This window comes from Strigops habroptila, chromosome 7 (genome assembly GCF_004027225.2).
Source record: "Strigops habroptila isolate Jane chromosome 7, bStrHab1.2.pri, whole genome shotgun sequence".
In the NCBI taxonomy this organism is placed as follows: domain Eukaryota; kingdom Metazoa; phylum Chordata; class Aves; order Psittaciformes; family Psittacidae; genus Strigops; species Strigops habroptila.
The window spans coordinates 54158946-54172716 of record NC_044283.2 but is presented as its reverse complement, the minus strand read 5'-3'; the positions used below and the strand labels follow the sequence as shown (position 1 = coordinate 54172716).

The 13771-nt window shown below is 42.2% G+C and overlaps 1 protein-coding gene across 6 annotated transcripts in view; it reads left to right on the top strand.

Annotated features, from left to right (window-relative positions):
• Positions 1 to 13418, top strand: part of LEF1 (lymphoid enhancer binding factor 1) — a 70031-nt gene extending 56613 nt beyond the window's left edge. For 2 of the 6 annotated variants that reach the window (XM_030491542.1, XM_030491546.1), the window contains 3 exons: positions 81 to 129; positions 781 to 821; positions 12286 to 13418. In XM_030491542.1, coding sequence (XP_030347402.1) covers positions 81 to 129; positions 781 to 815 — 84 coding nt within the window. In that variant the 3' untranslated portion in view covers positions 816 to 821; positions 12286 to 13418. Of the gene's footprint in view, positions 1 to 80; positions 130 to 780; positions 822 to 8374; positions 8882 to 12285 lie in introns of those variants that run through there. The other 4 variants (XM_030491541.1, XM_030491545.1, XM_030491543.1 and 1 more) reach the window with 3 other exon arrangements.
• The last annotated feature ends 353 nt before the right edge of the window (positions 13419 to 13771 follow it).

The window sequence follows — 13771 nt, the reverse complement described above, 5'->3', positions numbered from 1 at the left end:
GTTTCTATGCTGTGAGGTGGGGAAGCAACAAAAGAAAGTTATGTGCACGTAACAGTATGGTAAAATTTCCTATTTTTCAGGGAAAGAAAAAGAAGAGGAAGAGAGAAAAGTTGCAGGAATCAGCATCAGGTAGGCCATGGCCAGCTCTTACTTACCGTTCACCTCAGGTACATTTTAGAAACCAGGGCTTGCGCTATCTAATTTTTACATGCTTTTCTCTTAACACTTGCTTCTGATGGATGTTTTAAGATACTTCACTTTGAATGCAAGCTCTTGAAAACACACACAATACATGTTTCCTTTCCCTTATGCCTTTCCATGCAGCATCCTGATGGCATCAACATCTTTGGCTGAACTTGCGCATTGCTGCAGTCACTGTCCTGCTTTACCTTTGCTTTTCTCCTCAATCAGTGTTGTATCATCCTCAGGCTTAACTATGTCTCAAATACTGTGTGGGATTATTGGACACTGGAAACTTTACACTGACCTTTTTGTAGCCACTGTATTTTTTATTGTTGTATTTTACATTTCTGTGTACTCTGCTGCCTAGTAGGTTGGCTAAAAGCATCAGTGAGGTCTCCTCTTTGCCTGTAAAACATATACAAAGAAACACCCTGTTTTCCCCAACAAAAATGGCTGGTATAAGAACCATAAAAACAAACAAACAACAAAACCAAAAACACAAAAGAAAATCCATGTAATGCTGTAGCAAACAAACTTATTTGGAATGTGCAAAAACTCTGTAACAGAAATTTGTTAAAGGAAAACAATCTTCTACAGGTACAGGCCCCAGAATGACAGCTGCCTACATCTGAAGCATGGTAAGAACATCTCTAAAGCTTTCCTGATGATAAAACTGAATTGTGAAATAAGCTTTCTTATCAATTTTATGCAATAATATGAATTTAGCAAAAATTGCAGAAGTATCATATCCCAAAGCTGTTGTTACTTTGACTACTGATGGTTTTTATACCGGCTATCTATTAGGTGTTCACCATCTCACTTCTTAACCTTCATATTGTCCAATTGACCAAACCTCACTGACGTGCCACAAGTCTGCCTGAGAAGCACAGGGATGGGTTTATTGAGCAGTGCAAACCCTCCCAGCCAGCAGACCGTCACAGTTTGTAAGAGCAGGTTAGACACTGGCTTTGGAGTACATTTTATGTGCTGAGACCTACAAGATGCTGGCTGGCCTGGGTACACCTGTATACTAACAAAACATCTGCTAAGGAAGTGGGACTGTATTTCAGTTATAGCAAGAATTTCTCCCTCAATTGTACAGTGGTATTTCATGTGTGCAGGTTGGTTTGTTGTTGTTGTATTTCCAGAGTGTGTTTTCTCTCTTCACATCATATCATCTGCACTGAAGGTAGAATGAGTAGTGATTACACCATCTAGTCTGCTTGTGAGTGCACACAGCACAGTGTGATCCTCATTTCACAGTGTTTGTGCTGGAAGGCTGGTCCTTCCCTTCCTCTCAGTGTGATAATGTTCTCTAGTAGGAATGGCATTCATTTGACAGAATAGTTGCTTCCACACTGCCTAATTAACCCAGACTGCTCTTGGGACACCCGTAAGAATTCCAGGAACCATGCAAAAAAGTAACACTTTCTAAAGTCACCAACAGAATTGGTCTTTTTATCCCCTCTGCTTTGTCTGGCTGCATGATGCCCTTAGCGCTCAGAGTGGTCAGCAAAGCAGCCTCCTGTTGCCCCTCTGCTCTGCTGGGACTTTCAGCTAGAAGAAGTCAAGTTAAGTTTGCTCTGTGCAGTGTGTCAGTGTCAGTCAGTCAGCATGATTCAAGCCTCTTCTGCAGTTATACCATTTAGCTGGTTAGTCTAAACTTGGTTGGGTTTAAGACTTTGTTTTTTCTTTAAAGCTGAAGTGAAAAGGTGAAATGCGTGCTCTGTTTTTTTTTCTTTATGCTAAGCGAAAGGTTTTCAGGCAAGCAGTCTCGCCCTTTGCAGTATGCCTGAGTCATGCTGATTGTAGATGGGGATTGCAGCATTTGGGTTCTGTAGCCTACACAACAAATGTAGATGTAAAGTATTGTTACAGCGACTGCTGTAAGTATTTAACAAAAAAAAAAAAAGGGAAAAAAAGCAAGTGCTTTAACCTTGAGTTTTATAATTGGTGTTTCAGCTTAGTTGCCCAGGTTTATGACTGTTGTATTTTTACCTTTGATGTTAACATGGTACGAGTAAGCAAAACACACATAATTTCATCTGAATTGATGTTGAGCGCTTGATTGGGATCGGAATACAACTATGGTTCACATGGCAGTTGAAAACCAGGGGATATTTGGTTTCTTGGATGCCTTACAATCTAAGGATAACTGCCTTGCCTACACTGAACTCCTTTTGATGGAGCTTCTCTGTTTGCATTTTCTGTAATAGAGGATGCATGTTCTAAGCACATGGGTTTTCTCTCTTTCCCTTTTACCTCTACACCCCTCCCTCCCTTCTTCCCTTCCTTCCCCTTAAGCTCTGTAACAGTGTGGAAACTGTTGGTAATACCTGCCTCTGTCCTTGTGCAATTTGTAAGAGAGTATGAGAACAGTAGGTATCATCTTCTTCCACTGAAGGGGAAGTGGGCTCTTGACTCTATGTATGCACGTGTAGGCAGCCTCACTAAATGTCATGTGCCGAGTGAGTATTCTCCACTGGAGACGTACAGATGTTGCTGTAGCTGGAAGTAAATACATGGAATGATTTAGGGAACCTGAATCAGCCAGCCAGACTTCAAAGTAAACTTCTGAAGGTTAAGACTCCTGCCCTTTCCAAGCCTAATCCAAAGAATGTTTTGCCCACAAGCATAATATCTTACCAGGCCCACAGCAGAGCTGTTGTAGTCTTTACTGGATGGAGATAATAAGTTTGGGAATGCCTTTCAGTGAGTGCTGCAAAGAGCTCTTGAAGACAGGAAAACACTAGCTTTCTTACTTGTACAGATGGAAGAGGAGGAAGGAGGGTGGGAGGTCTGGGAAGGAGACAAGCGTTCTGTTATCTGAGAAGAATCAGAAATGAGTAGGTGGCAAGACCAAAGAAAGAATCTCGAGATCAGCACAAAGGAGATCAGCCAGGGCTGTAATTACGGTGATGTAAGTGAGAAGGATGAAATGGTGGGAGGGTTGTGTGGTGGGATGTTCAGAGGAAAGTAACGGAAGAGACATGCAAACAGAAATGATTTAAGATACTGTGAAAGTTTTGGGTGTGGGGCTTTTTTGTTGGGGTTTTTTTTTTAATGTCCATGAGCACTTCAGCACATAACTGATTCTTAAGGTGAACCTCTCACCTGCTTTTTGGCTTGGACATCATTTGAGTGGAGAAGTGAAGGTGGTAGCATTAAGTTGCCCCTCTGCCCAGGGTTGTACACAGCAGCAGGCTTCTTACGGCTTCACTGCTTAGGATTCAGCTGAGTTCCACAATCTCCTCCAGCTGGCTGAATGGCCAGTTCATAAAGCGCTTTAATATTAGGGTGCTTTAGGAGTACCGCAACCTGGTGCTCCATTCTCTGCTGTATTATCCTGGGGTACTCCAAGGCATGTCTCCATTCTTTAAGAGCTGTGTAACTGTCCCCAAGCAGGATCTTGTTTTCAGTTGACATGGCCTAACACAATGTTTGAAATAACTTTTATTTGTTGAAGAAATAACTCATATTTATTCTCTCCTTTGAAATCAACCAAGAATTGAATAAGACCTGATAAAGCTAAAAATTACTTTGGGAGAAGCCAGGAGGGAAGGGGAGATGAGGAAAGCTAAGATTAAGGACAATGTAGAGATTGTCCATTGAGCACCTTTCAGAAGGGTGGTATTTTCTTATTACTTTAAGCACAACCTTCTAGAAGTCTTGTAAATGGAGGCAATTCTGTTTCTGTGTCAGAAGTGGAAATCTCTGATTTCCTATCCAATTTGACTTTTGGAAGGGAAAAAAGGATGATTTTTTAGCATCTCATGAGTATTTTTAAATCAGCAAGGAAATAGAAGGGTAGTAATGAAAACTCCTGATTGTTCTGCAACATGGAAATAGTTAACTTCTTATGACTTGCTACGTACGGTAATTGTAAAAGGCACATCATCTGACATATGGCAGGATGCAATTGGGAAGTCCTCACAAGCTACATAATTTAACATTGTGTTTTGGCATATCTTCAAGGGCTAAAAAGGGTGATAGAGAAGCTTAATAGACATTTGAAAACCTGTGAGAAGTGTATTTGTGGCTTGCAAAATTCCACGACAATTGGCATTTAGATCAGCAAAGCTTCCAAAAATGAGAAAACTTTGACTAACACTGATTTACATCAGAAGTACTTAAAAGGATCGGATTGTTTAACTTTAAACAATGAATTGTCTGTAATGTTTCAAGCTTCCTACATGGAAACTAGTAAAATTTTGGTGCAGAAGTGATTTTTGGATAGTGTTGTTACAAAAAATTTATGACTAGAATATCTTTATCTTATTACTTAGAAATAAAATGGAGTGAAGCTGTGAAAGCAGACTGTCAAGTGGAACAATCTGCAGCCAGAATACTGGGGAAAAGAACCATCTGGTGACTGTGGTCATGGTTGACCATGAGTTTCTGGCCAGCATCCTAGAAAGGAGATGCAAAGAGGATGTGGTACCTTGCTGTCTGAGGCACATGCTTTCTAACCTGCCTTGTCCAGTGCTCTTGAAATTGCTGCTGCAGTAGTTGAAAATGAAACAAACACTCCACCCTTTTACATACCCCTTGACTGCTCAGAAGCTTTAGGCAGAGCCTGGAGGATTTGTGCAGAAGTTGGTGTGTGGGAGAATTTGTGGTGGTGGTGGTGCTGAGACATGTCCTGATTTGCTTTAAAACTTGTGTTTCCCATGTGACCCATGTTTCCCTATTCCCTGTTTTGCCTATGCACGGTGGTCTTCAGCATAGGCAAGAGGGACAGAATGAGCAGCAGAGAATTTGCTGGATGAAACATTCATATTGAATGCTTTGGTTAACTTCAGCCTTTTTCAGATAGGCATTGAAATTTCCAAAGACAAGTTGTATAGCCCTCAGACAGATCCCCTCCTGCAACTTAATTCTGATTGATCTTAGCACGATGAAAGACAGAAAACCTCCTCTCTTTCAGGCTCTCTGACATCAAGAAAAACGTCAAAAGAGCAAACGTGAAGCACTGTTTGGGTGGCAGGTACAGAAGGGCACTGACACCTGCTGGGAGAGATGCGGCAGAGCAGACCGAGTTCTCCCTTTTCCCTTACCACCCTGGCGGAGGACCCTAGTCAAGTGCAGGAAGGAAGGAAGGAAGGAAGGAAGAGTATAAAAGCTATTTTGGGTGCAGTCAGAGACTGGGAGGGATAAGGGTAAGTCAGGGTAGGGGCAAAGCATAGGTTTTCTAAATAAAAACCAGCAGAACACTTTCAACTAGACAATCAGCACAGATGTGGGATTAGAGAAACAAGAATATTTTTTAAGTATTTACAAAGCAGGGGTGTAGCATGGTCAGCTATGAAGCAGGTCTCCAGCATTTCATGTTTTAAACTGGCACTGACAAAGGGCAAAAGTAGATAATTCAGCAGGTGAATGTCTAGAACCTGTTTATTTTGTCAGAGATGCTCAAGTTGCAGATGCTGCTGCAAAGTCAGAGATGGAGTTTGAACTCAGCCACATTTACAAGTGATTAAAAAAAACCCTGTAGAGTGTTACTTCTGAGGTGTTAGCAGTAGACGGCTTGGGCTATAATGAAGGAACAGTGGGACAACTATTGTTCTAACTCTTCCTGTGGGATAGGGTGGAGACAGGGAGTTGACGGCTGGTGCACCGTTCTTCTGTGGATGAGAACGGTGTATTTTAGTGAATTTAGTAAACTCACCACCAGATTAAGACTTCTAAGGTCATGAGAAAAACTCTGTAGAAACAAACTGTTTCATAAAGAAAGCGTAAGGTTTTGAAACGTGGCTTCGTTCCCAATTGGAAGAAAACCTCGGCATCTTCAGTGTATTTACGTGAAAAGCTTCAAAATGAGAAAATGCTACTGTATTCCTGAACAGCTAGAGAGCAAGTTGTTATGACACCCAATGGCAAAGTCTTTCCCATTTGTTTCTGGAGACTAAGCTTGGTGAAATCTGTCCTCTAATTTCAACAGAATTGTATTTAAATGCAATTCTGTCAAAACTGAGCAAACTCTAGCACTGAGTTGTTTCTGTCTGACTCTGACTTTTAGAGATTATGATTGGATTGGAGAGGTCTTCTGATATACATGAATGTAAAACCAACCATCCTGAAGACAAAACCAACCAAACCGAACCAAAAAGCCTAAATCTGGTCATGCAAAAGTCATTGCTAGAAGAGCCAGCCTTCTCATACCAGTCCAGTTCTTTAATCCTCTACTTTAAGAGTTTTCATGCAAGTCATGTTTCAGATCTCTGATCCTTTACCCACGTGTTAAGACTGTACCATATAAACAGATTTGAACATGTGCAGCTTGGAAAGCTGTGCAAGGAAGGAGGCTCACAGCAGGGCTGGCCAGCTGAAGCACCAGTGCCTGGTCAGTTAAATGTGAGACTGGCAGCCAGTTAGGATTTTAGTCTGACCTTTCCGGACACCAGCTTTCTTCTGTTGGTTCCAGCATTAGGAGCAAATGCTGGAATCATTGGTGCAGTAAAGGTGCCATTGGCGTTGTGTGTGAGCAGGGTTAGGTGCAACTGAGGGAAATGGTACCAGTGATGATCTCTCTGAATTGGTGTTCTTGCCACAGGCATCAGTAGAGCAGGAGCAGGGGGTAAGAGAACTAAGAAAGCTTAACTAGGAGGAGAGACATAATTTCTGAAGTTGCTTCCTCCTTGCAAAAGTAAGATATGTTTCCTCATTAATACTAAGTTGCATCAGAATTAAACTCATGCATTTTGAGAGCTCCCCATCCTTCATCTTGGGGATGCCTGAAATTGCATGAGGTAAAATCTTCTTGCCAAAATAACTGTGTATAATCAGTTCTATGGTGTGTGCATTTGCCCTGACACTAGGTGAGACCATGTTTTGATGAACAGTTGGGTTTCTTCTCATATGCGTGTCTTCTGAGATACCCAACAGGAGGCTTGTGTATTTCAGATCAGTAGAGATTTTCTGCTGAGATGACTTAATTGCATCAAAGTGAAGTTGATGTGTTTGAATTCTGTAGTTGTTCCTGTGTACTGCTGTCTTACACAGGTAGAGTTGCTCTGTGAATGTCTGTGTGTAGAAGAGTTGATGAAGCTCAAAAAGATATCCAGGTTACCCCTGAGTTACCTTTCGTTGCACGAAAGCAACTATTTAAATTATTCCATGTATTAGAAGATTTAAATGTTGAGATTGTCTTTCTAAGTACGGTGTAAATTCTAAGTAACCTGTGGCAGGAAAGATGATCTACGAAGGAAATTTTACGTATGTTATTTCTTTCTTTTGAAAGAATTTTCACTTACTACTTTACCCCTACCTCATGTCTTTTCTGTTGTAGTAGGTGAAAACTGAATTAGCAATTTCAGTGCCCCTAAATCTGATGCATCTTTCTAAGCAGCTCTCAGTCTATGAAAGAAGTAATTTTTAAAATAGCTTTCTGAATATTTATTATATGCCATGAAGATACAAAAAAGGAGACAAGCCTTTTCTTCCACCCTTGCAGATCACTTTTAGTATATTATTCCTCTTTAAGAAGCTGCTAGAGATGGCTGCCTAGAGGTAATCTGTTCTTTATTATAAACATGGAACCTCTCTCCCCTCCCACCCTCAACAGGAAAAACATGTCCTGAGTCTCCCAGCAGGATCATTTTAAAGATTGTAGCACAGTGATACGGAGCTGCTAGTTTCATGCTGCCTACACTGGGGGCCTTTGATAAGAGCCACACCTGCTTTGGCATCACCGACTTCAGCTGCACAAAGCAGGAGCCCTAAAATACCTGGGATCTGGGCGTTTCCCATGCCAACACTAACCTGCTCTGGAAGAGGTCTGTGCCTTATGGAGGAGGGGGCATTCCTGCTGTTCACTTAAGGCACCAAGCTTAGGCCAGGCTAAGAGGTCATAATTTAGGACTCCAATTTGGGAATCCAGACCCCTTGCGTAGTCAATGGAGGGGTATTTCCAGCGGTAGTTGCTGAAACACTAGTGGATAATTTGTTACTTGAGTCTCCATTCACAGTTACTGGCAGTGGGCTGAGGCTAACAGTAGCAAGGGAGGGGAGGGGGACCAAGAAAACCAAGAAAAACTTACGACTGATATGGCTTCAACATGGCGGGATCTGTTACAGTGTTATGGTACAATTTTATGTACTTTCTTTGGCAACAAAGGCATTTTAAAAGGTTTCCTCTGCTGCCTGCTGGTATCCAGCTCTTGCAGAGAGGGCTTTTTCCTGTCTCCCGTAGGTCTCTCCATCCATGTGCTCTAACAGCTTGTTGGACCCTGCAGCAAATCGGATTACTAAAACGACTGGGGTTTTGTTGGGAGGTGGTTTTTTGTTTAGAAACAACAAAGGTTGTGGAGTGTTTGTTTTTGTTTGCCCAGGACATTTCAAGGATCTGGTTTAGGCTAACCCCACAAACCATGGCACAGCTGGGCAGGAAGAGGAGCAGACTGCAGTGCCGGCATCTATCTGCTTGCGCCTGAAACTCTCTCCAGCTCTGCTGCTAAAGAAAATACAAAGGGGCTTCACAAACAGTGTGAACTTTCCTGATAAATAATGACCTGGTTTTGCATACCCAAGTTTCTGGAGTACTGGATAAACCCTGGCAGTAAGTTGAACATGTTCGTTATGGACTTCAAAAGAAAATGACAGTTTCAGCTACCGGGTCCCTGAATTTGCCATTTGTTTGAAGTACTGGATTAAAAGCCAGGTTTGGAGACTGACTTTGAAAAAAAATAAATACATATAACTGCCATTATTATATGTAGCCTTTTTTTTTTTTTTTTTGCTTTCTGTGAAGGATTAGCTCTCTCTTTTACTCTGTACTTTCTACTGCACCAAGCCAGACGCTCTTGACTTTCTTCCATAACTTCTTCCAATTAGCATGACCTGGATGAAGCTGCATAATCCTCTCCCTTGTTCTAGAAAAAAGAAGATGAGCTAAAGACTAGAGGAGGAGCACAAGGCCCCTGCGGATCCACCCTTCAATCCATCTCATTCCCAAGTGTGGGGAGGACTTCTGATCCCCCTCTGATGCTCTTACCCTCAGCCATTGAGCCCAGGCTTCTTAGGAGGCTTGTGTTTTACTGTAGTGATTCCAAAAAACAGTTTTATCACTTTGGTATCAAGGCTTTCCTTTTTAACTGAATTATTGTTGAATTTTATTTCTGTTTCTTTCTCGAGGTGGGCTTTTTTTTTCTCCCCCTTTTCCTCCTGCAGTCAGATGTACACTGCAAATGGCACAGACAGTGCCTCCTATTGTGGCTCAGACTCAAGACTTCACATATGTAAAATGTGACTTGCAGCACTTTCTTTGAAGCCTAACCACAGCCAGGGAGCTGTAATTGCAGTCTTTGATTGTGCCGACTTCACTTGTGGATTAGGCTTTGCTAGGGCATGCCTTGCTTGGCCAGACTTCAGCTACAGCCCCCCAGTGAAGCCTTAGATGTGGGAAGTCTTCAGTCTCCTTAGCACATGCCTGTGGTTTCTTGAAAAGAATCCTGATTTGACCTGTTTTATATCTGTAAGGCAACACCATCATCATTCTTATTTTTTAGGTACTATTTGGTTTATCAACAGTAGAAGCAATTTCCAGTGTGTAGCCTTAATGTGCAGCTGGGGAAAGGCTGGGTTCTAGATGCTGTTTTCAGGATAACTACTGTGTAATTTGCTGCACTGCAGTATTCACTTAGAAATAAAAGTATTTGGGGCTTCACTGGGCCTGTCCTCTCGCAGCATTCCAGTAGTATCTGCAGCCTCTCTGTTGGAGCAGGGGATAATCAGGCACCGAGAGGGGCTATGGAAAGGAGGCAAGTGCTGCAAAAGCTGCCTTTGGATTGAGAAAGAAGTGATGGCTGCTGCTTGAAAAAGCTGAGGGCCAGAGCAAGGTCATGGTCATTGTTTTAACCTCCTGACTTCAAAGACAGCTTGCTGGTAAGGGAAGGGGGGAGGAGGCAGGGAACCATCTCAACAGCAGAGCATTTCATTTCCTTCAGTGAAGTAGACATTCCTGGCTGCTAATGGGGAGTAGCTCTGAATCACATCGCTTGTATCAGACTGCTGTGAACTACTGGCCTGGCGCCTCAAGGCCATTCCTCAACAGGAAGCTGAATGTTTTCATGTAAGACTGAGAGGAAAACCTTCCCAGGAAGAGCAACCTGGACCAAACCTTTGAAAATCTGGGATGAAAAGGCACAGAATAAATATAAAGCTGCAGGGTGCTCTCCCCAGTGTTCCTCTGCTGTTTGCTTGGCCTCTCTTTCGTGCTCCTTGGAAAGGTAGAGCCCGTCACAGCACTTTGATCCACACGTGTTATGGAGCACTGTGCTACTTTATGGAAAGGAAAAAAAAAAAGGCAGGAAGCTCAGAAGGCTTTTTTTAGTTGGGACTTGGGCAGGTTTTATGAGGAAATAGGAACTGAATTAGTCAATACAGACCACCTCTGTTGAAACCACTGGTTTGCCAGTGGACTTTCAGCTGTGATGTTTAAGAGGCCACAGTGGCTTTAAATGTCCTTCTGTGGCTACCAGGAGCAGGTGAAAATTATTCATTATGTATCAGGGATAGTGGTATTTGGGAAGGGGAGAGTGCTCTTCAAATTAAAGCTACATATATAAATTTGTACTTGCCCCTTCCACTTTAGTCTGCAGCCAAACTTCTTCATTGTCCTTAGCTTTCCACTAAAACAATGGTCATGTGGGTGGCCTCTGATGAGCAGTCAACTTATTTAGTAAGATTTTGGGGCCTCAGCTTGTGCTCACTAAAATCAAAGGGTCCAAAATCAGTTTTGGAGATGTTCTATCCTGGAGGAGATTAGCCTCTGTAACTTCTTATTCAGGAGCTGTAGTCAACCACTACACCGCTTACACTCTGCATTGTAATGGCTTGCACGGAAGCTGCAGCAGATGGGAGGTGGGTGCCCAGTTATAAATGGCCCACATCTAAATACTGCTGCTGTGATATTTGCTGATTAATTCTGGCTGTGGCTCTTACAGGCTCAAGCAGTCTATCTATTATGATTTGTCTAACAGAAGTTTGACTCGTGGTTTAAACCATTTCTTCATGAACTTGTTCTGTCTTGCCTTGCGTGATTTGAGGTGCTGGCAGCCTGTCTTTGTGTGACTAAGCATTTTGTGTTTCTTCTGGTGTAAATTCACTCACCTTCCCCACCAGACTACATTCCTGTGCTAATCTGGGTCATTCGCAAAACCTCTGTTCATTGAACCCTCTACTTGTTTGGCAGCTGAGTAGTACACGGAGGCCTAGAGGTTAATGGAGATTTTTTTGAGATACCAATAATCCTGAGACCATTACTGGAGAGCATGTGTCGGTCTGTGGAAAACTGCCTGACTCATCAGACAGTCTTCGGTGGAGTGTCCCTGTTATAACCCAGTTGTCTGGGTCAGAAGGGCAGGGGTGACGGTTGAGTTAGCAATTGTGTAAGTCAGCTGATGTAACCCAGAGATCTAGTGATGAAGAACTGTTCCTCTCTGGATGAGCAACACCTATAAGGCTTGCCCTGTTGACCTTTTCATATGCTATAAGAACATAAGTCCTTCCAAGATCCTAGTGAACTTTACTGCTAGGTAAGAGAACCATGGCTCTTATGCAACTGGGAGATGTTCACTACCCCACTGAAGAGCAGAAAGAATCTTCCCCAGTCATGTGGACACATGGTAGGGTCAGTATTTACACAAGCCTCACCCACCACATTCCTCTAAACAGCTGCTTACAGAAGACAGCATTTCCTCAGGGAGCAGAGCTTGAAGCTCTGAAGTAGAGATTTAATTGACCTCAACCACTGTAGTATCAAGGCCTGAGGATGTCTAGTTTTGTAACATATCTGGGTCACATGTTGTAGATGAATTAACTCCACTACAAAAGGGAATTTCTTCTGTAATATGTTGAATGTCTAAACAGCTTAAACCCCTAGCTTTCTAGTTGGTGTGGACATCTATTTGCAATCCAAAACACACAAATATTCTTGCAGACTTCAAGCAAGAGCAAGTAGCAATACCCTGCACTTTGTCATTGCAGACGCACATTCTACTAATACAGTTGTGTCACGGAGTTACAGCTTATTTGAAGGATTTGAAAAAAAACGCTTCATATATTCTTTATCTTTCTCTCTCTCCCCTCCCTCCTTCCCTGTAGGTGGGAAAAGAAATGCTTTCTCAACTTGCAAAGCAAAGGCGGCGACACCAGGACCCCTTCTGGAGATGGAAGCTTGTTAAACCCTCGGTGTGTCCTTCATCCACACAGACCACCCCCAAGGAGTCTGTCTAGGATGTCATTCACCCTGATGTCACTGCTAGAGACACTGAATCATAAAGACAATCACTGCCAAAATCCTTCACTATCACGAGGTCCAGCCCTGATATAAATAGAGCAAATGAGCTCCTGGGTCAGCAGAGCAGCTTTTGTCTTCACTCCACTTCTGCCTTGCACTCTTAAGCCCCATCTCATCTGTGTCCATATCACGTCAGCAAACAAAGTAGCATGGCTGTCTCTACCTGCTTCAGCCAACAGAGTAACATAGACCACAGCTGCCCCATACAGCACATCGGGGAATGGAATTTGCCTGGACCAGGATGACACACTCAACCTTCTTTTTATTTAATGGTGCGACAGGATCAATTTTGGTTTTAGCTTTTTTAAGAAACTTGAATGCTTTTATATTTTAACTTTTAGTTTGTAATTTCTTTGGTGTATATTTTACTAGGTATGAGCTTTTAAACAGGTGTCAGAAATCTGAAATACTTTTTAAATAAAAGGAGTTTTTTGTTTTGTTGGTTTTTTTTTTTTTTGCCTGCCAGAGAAAAAACTGTATGGAAAAAAAGGTGGCTTTTTGTTAAACTATTTGTAACAAATAGTGGCCTCTCAGTCTATATAATACAGTGTCCTATAGAACTAAATAAATGTAACAACAGTCAGCTGGTCAGTAGACATGTTAGTCTTGCATCATCTACTTTGTAAACATAAGCAATACATCCAGCAAATCTGACTGCAGTGAGTTCTCCTTCTCACCCATTCCCCTTCTCCTTGTAAAAAGCCCAGCACTTGAATTATTACTTCAATTGTTCTGTATTTGTATCTGTTTTTGTTAGCCTGTTAGTGGGATTTTATGCCAGTTGTTGAAATGAGCATTGATGTACCCATTTTTTAAAATAGTAAGGCACAGCCTTTGCCAAAAATACTGTCAACCTTTTTTTTTTTTTTTTTTTTGTCATTCCAGTTTGAGTTAATGTGCTGAGCATTTGTTTTTTAATAAAAGCTTTGTAATAAAACTAAAGTCAATTGCTTGGCTTAACATAACTAAGAATGGCTTGCACCAGCATCCCGCAAAGGCAAAGGTTAGAAGCAAGCCAAGGAAGGCACCTTGGAAGGCACTTCTAAAGCTGAAGACTTTTGGCTCAGTCTTCCCTTGTAGGAAGTGCAATGTATATTTTCGGCTGTTTGCTCACCTGAAGTAAAGTCATTCTGGAAGATGACATTTTCTTCCTAAAAAGAAGAGAAGTCTCTTGTTTTCATACCAGGGGTAAGCAATGGGCAGACTCAGTGCTCCCTTATGCTTCTGTTAGATTCGGCCCAAGTGGAAGTACCAGGCTCTATGATCCCTTCCTCTATCTTCAGTTTCCTA